The sequence below is a fragment of the Balearica regulorum genome, chromosome 9, assembly GCF_011004875.1.
Source record: "Balearica regulorum gibbericeps isolate bBalReg1 chromosome 9, bBalReg1.pri, whole genome shotgun sequence".
Classification (NCBI taxonomy): domain Eukaryota; kingdom Metazoa; phylum Chordata; class Aves; order Gruiformes; family Gruidae; genus Balearica; species Balearica regulorum.
The window spans coordinates 6,108,840-6,113,675 of NC_046192.1; the positions used below are offsets into that span (position 1 = coordinate 6,108,840).

Below are 4,836 nucleotides of genomic sequence, written 5' to 3' on the forward strand. Positions count from 1 at the left end.
TGATGGAAACAATGTTCCTACAGGCGTCTGCTGTCAACAGTTTTCAATCCATCATCATTATCTTGTAATAATAATTCCTGGGAGGAGGAACTAGCTCAAGTGCTCTATTATTAATTTAAGAGGGTGCTTCAAAGACGTAAAATGGCTGGGGCTTGGGTTAGCAGGTAAAAAGAGGCATCGCTTCAAGGAGATAGAGAGGAAAAAAGATGGGTAGAAGGCATTTTCCCAGGTGTAATTCAACCGCTTCCCGGCTATTGTTTCCCTCCCTGGGAATCTGTGCGAATTGAGCGAGGAGCCATGCAAGCTGCTCAGAGCGCGCCCATTTTCCTTCCCTTCTTCGCTAACAAAAGAGCCCTCCAAAGCCCGGCGTCGGAGGCTGGACATCTGTCGCCATTTGGGGGGGCCGGCGTGGTCATTGAAAAGAAGCAGTGACCTGTCAGCTTTGATTGATGGCCGCAAACCTCCAGGCTCGACCCCTCGTGTGGGAAAAGAAGTCCCGCCAAGGAAAGTCGCCTTTCACATGCTAATTCTGGGTTATAAATACGGCAGAGGAGCAGCAGAGCAGCAAAGAGCCCGTCGGGAAAGGGAGCGACCCGCTGCCCGAGTGCATCCTTCCCATCCCCGTCCTCCCGGCGCGGGCCGGCTGGATTACAATGACCGCCGCAGCCACCGCCGGCAGCACCCACAAGCTCGCCAGCACCAAGGAGGAGAGGAAGGTAGGGCCCCTCTGCGCTCCTGCGCCCACGCGTGCCCAACGGCAGCCCCACGCGTGGCACGCGAGCGATGAGTGCGGGGCTGCGGGCACTGCTTCTTGGAAAGAGAAAGGGGACAATTTTTTTTTTCCGTCTGATTATAAAGATGCTTTCTCTGAATTTAAGCCACGTGGGTGGTTTTTTTCTGCTTCCTTTCTCCAGTTTAGAAAGGTTTCTTTCTCTTTCATTTCAGTAAATTCTGCTTAAAATGAGTGGAAGTGGGAGAACTGAGAGCTGATGCTGTCTAAGAGACAGGCCGTGGCGGGAGACCGCACTCTCCATCCGTAGCTTGTCCCTGCCGAGCATCTGGCTTCACGCAGGGGATGGGGCACTCTGCCCTCGCTGAACTGCAGCAGGGAGAGGAAGAAAAAATATCAACTGCGATTTTTCCTCCTCCTTTTCTTTCCCCCCCCCAGTTAAGGAAACCCCTCATCGAGCGGAAGCGAAGGGAAAGGATTAATAACTGCTTGGACCAGCTGAAGGAGACTGTTGTGGGTGCATTTCACCTGGATGTAAGTGCTCATTTTTATGCTGCTTTTTGTCCTTTTGCTGGTGGGAGACTGGGGTGCTTTTTTTGGGGGGGGGGTTTGTCTCCTCTTTTGAGGAACTGGACATGCTACAACCCTTCATTGCCTCTAACTGCTGTGCTCTTTCCTTACCAGCAGTCTAAACTGGAAAAAGCGGACATCCTCGAAATGACGGTGAAGCACCTCCAGAACATCCAGAGCAGCAAGCTGATGGGTGAGTGCCCGGTCCCGCACCCTGCGAGCGCGGGCGGTGCCGGGGCAGGAGGGTGCCAGCAGGTTTAATCCGCTGGCAGCTCGGCAAAAGCATCTTTCCAACCTGTTGAGGCCCCCGGCTGCTGCTCGGGTTTGGCTTTCTCCACTAGATGGGGAGATGGAGCTGGGCACCGCTTCACCCACGGGAGGGTTTTTGTCCTCCCAGAGCCGCTTTCTGCTTTTTTGTTCTGGTTTTGCCCTTGGCCGTGGGCAGCAGGACGTGGGGGTCCCTGCCGGGGTGGCTCGCGCCCCGCGTCACCTTCCCCCGCGCCCTGCGAACGAGTCACCTTCTAGCAACGCCCAGCTGGGTTCAGCAAGGAGCCCCCCAGGAACCCGGGGAAGCTTCAGGGCGAACGCTCTTAAGCAGGAGCGCACCGGGCAGCTTCTACCCGCTCACCAACTCCCCTTGTCTCCTCCCCAACGCAGCCGACTCCAAAGTGGGTCTGGAAGCCCAGCAGAGGTACAGCACCGGGTACATTCAGTGCATGCACGAGGTGCACAACCTCCTCCTCACCTGCGAGTGGATGGACAAGACCCTCGGGGCGCGGCTGTTGAACCACCTCCTGAAATCCTTACCCAGGTCTGGCGAAGACACCTGCAAAGCGGCATTAAGGTCTTCGAGCCCATCTCAGCAGCCTCTCTTGACGCCAAAAAGCCCCCTGAGCCCTAAGGGGAGCGCTCGGGGCACACACCCATCGCAGGAGCGCTTCTACCCCGCGGAGAACAAGCAGGCTTCGAAGAACTCCTTCCAGCTGCCATCGCTGTCGGTTTTCAGCCAGGCTGACGCTGCACCTCCCAGACAGGTCCTGCAGCCAAATTTTTCCCATAACAACCCTAGAATGGGATCCTTAGATATGTGGAGACCGTGGTAAAGTGTGTTTTAAAATGTTTATCCTAACCTTAGACACTCTTACGTATGTATCTTATAGATATGTTTCTTTAAAACACTTGTGGAGCAAGTCTGTTCCTGTAGGTGTACTAAAGACCAGGGTACTTCAAGCCGAAGTAAACCTATGTGTAGCCTGCATTGTAGAAGGCTGCTATTATTTTTTATTTATTTAATACATCTAAATTATTGTATAGAATCCTCTCATGCTCTTTAGTGTATATTAATTATATAGATTTCTTGTCTCACTTTCTTAAAATAATTAACTTCCTATTAATAAAAACACAAGACGACAAGCAACGGCCCTCTCTGGCATCAAGTTTACCTCTCAGACCTCTCGTAAGCCACTGAGATCACTTCGTTGGGTAAAGGGGTAAACGGCCGATCTCTTCTGCTTTTTATTTTTATTATTATCCCTGTGCAGCTGTAGGAGATTCCCGTTCTGATTCCTGTAAAAATGCTGCAGTGATTAGGAAAAAAAAAAAAAAAATAGAGAAAGGGAGAGGCTTGGTTTGGACTTTCTAGGCTGTTTAGAAATGCTCTCTGGATTGCTCACGCTGGCTGTGCTGTTCCCAGCCACCTGGATGCCCTGACGTTACTATTAAACTCGTGAGCTACGTGTATATATATATAATGTTACATATAGTTATTATTTAGAGATTTTTGTTTCTATAACTAAAAGTTCTAAATAAACTTTCGGAAGATAACGACTGATATTTCTCCCAGCCTTGTCCTGTCTGCTCTGAATAAACAGTACTTGAGGTTCTGCTTTTGTTTTCTTCTTTCACAAACGGTTTTTCCTGAAGGCGGTTGAAAGCGATGGTTTGGGTTTCACCCCTGATGCTTTGTAGAAAAAGCAGTGTGCACCACACACACAATCACCTGGCTCACAGCAACACTTCGAAAATTATGAAGCAAATCAGGAGTTGAGTTTATCATCCTGGATTGATGCTTTAGCTTTTACTTATAAGGGAACTGCAGAGATAATCTAAAGGGCAGAAGGCAAAATTCCCTGCAAATTGGACCAAAGAGACTGGGACAAATCTGCTCAGCTTGTTGGCAACATTTGGTTGCAGTTTTTCATCTCAAAGGCAGTTAAAGGTTCCTCACAGTTAAAATAAAAGAGCAAGGAGCTCTTAAACAAACACTGTGCATACTAATTAATGGCCCCGCAGTTCAGAGGGGCTCATTATGCAGCGAGATCTATTTGATGATGTGCCGAAGGAGCGAAAACCATCACCTCTGGGTTTAGCATCTTTTTCTGTCAAACTCTCCCTTTCATCCAGCCCGCCTGAAAAGCCATTAGGAGCAGCGGCATAAGGGCGGTAGGAGAAACAACTGGCCTACACATGGCTGCGTGGAGGCACGGCAGGTTTCTTCAACCGTGGGGTCAGGAGGCAGGTAAAGACACCGAATTGTACAGCTCTTACTGCAACCTTGGTTTTCACCCTCTGCCTGAAAATTAGCCCGTCCCTCTTTACTGATGGGGGCCTCCAGAGCGACCACCAATACAGAAAATCCATCCAAATCATCCCACCACAAAAATCCAGGTGGGGGTGGGAGCTGGGGCCAGCCCGAGCAAACAGCCACAGCAAAGCACACCGACTACTCAGAGCACACCGACCGCCCACGGGCAGGGGGAACATTCAGGCAAAGCAAACCCCCAAAATCCTGGAAGAGGAAAGACATTAAAGACCTTCCCAGTTTATTATCATGCGTATTGCTGAGTTTAGATGAAACCCCCACGCCACACAGGCCCACGTGGCTGCACCCACCAGAGGAACCTCCATTGCCCAGCGCTGAGGTCTGCGCACCAGTGGGGCAGGTAAGAGGAGCAGATGGGGCCTGAAGCTTTCACTTGCTTCTAGACGCTGTCAGGAATGCATCTCGTGGCACTTGCGGCCACCTTATTGTTATGCTGGGAGAGGCTGTGATGAAAATATTTTACTATGGTTTGACAGCATCAACTTAAAAACATGCTTTCCCCCTAAAAGCTGTAAATCCCCAGTGACTATAATTATCGGCTATGGTTACTGTGCTGAAAGGAGATCAGTGGGAAATACATATTTCTCACCATCTCTGCTTGTTTACTTTGCACATTTGAAAATATTTTGTGGTTAGTGAGTTTTATTATTTCCTGTTTCTAATCAGTAAGGTTTTTTCTGTTGTGGGTGTGGAGGGAAGGGTCACATAGCAGCTGGTGAGAAAGTTTTAAAAATAGGAAAGTGAGACTGCAATACTTGGCCAACAATCTCCAGTTTTAGTACCAGACACTCATTTTTTCATTGCCTTCATTTCAAACCGATGGTGACCTTTTATATGATCTCCCTGTCACGTATCCAACTAATGCTGCGGGAATCCGTTGCGAGTCACTACTTTTCAATAAAGAAAACACTTCTTCCAAAAGCCAGAAGATTAC

General features: G+C 49.5%; 1 protein-coding gene across 3 annotated transcripts; it reads left to right on the top strand.

The window, feature by feature from the left end:
- The first annotated feature begins 595 nt into the window (after positions 1-595).
- Positions 596-3,080, top strand: LOC104635275 (transcription factor HES-4-A). Of its 3 annotated transcripts, XM_075761841.1 has the most exons (4): positions 596-716; positions 1,169-1,264; positions 1,415-1,493; positions 1,958-3,080. In XM_075761841.1, exons 1-4 carry the CDS (start codon positions 654-656, stop codon positions 2,401-2,403), a joined length of 684 nt encoding a protein of 227 aa, XP_075617956.1. In that variant the 5' UTR covers positions 596-653; the 3' UTR covers positions 2,404-3,080. The 3 variants fall into 3 exon arrangements, with proteins under 3 accessions (XP_075617956.1, XP_010300321.2, XP_075617955.1); XM_010302019.2 differs by lacking the exon at positions 596-716 and having other exon boundaries at positions 909-1,264; XM_075761840.1 differs by lacking the exon at positions 596-716 and having other exon boundaries at positions 909-1,264; positions 1,418-1,493.
- The last annotated feature ends 1,756 nt before the right edge of the window (positions 3,081-4,836 follow it).

Coding starts and splice junctions, on each gene's coding strand:
- LOC104635275 (XM_010302019.2), top strand. CDS start 1,076: ATGGGGCACTCTGCCCTCGCTGAACTGCAGCAGGGAGAGGAAGAAAAA. Junction 1,265..1,414: donor TGGGTGCATTTCACCTGGAT/GTAAGTGCTCAT, acceptor TTTCCTTACCAG/CAGTCTAAACTGGAAAAAGC. Junction 1,494..1,957: donor CCAGAGCAGCAAGCTGATGG/GTGAGTGCCCGG, acceptor TCCCCAACGCAG/CCGACTCCAAAGTGGGTCTG.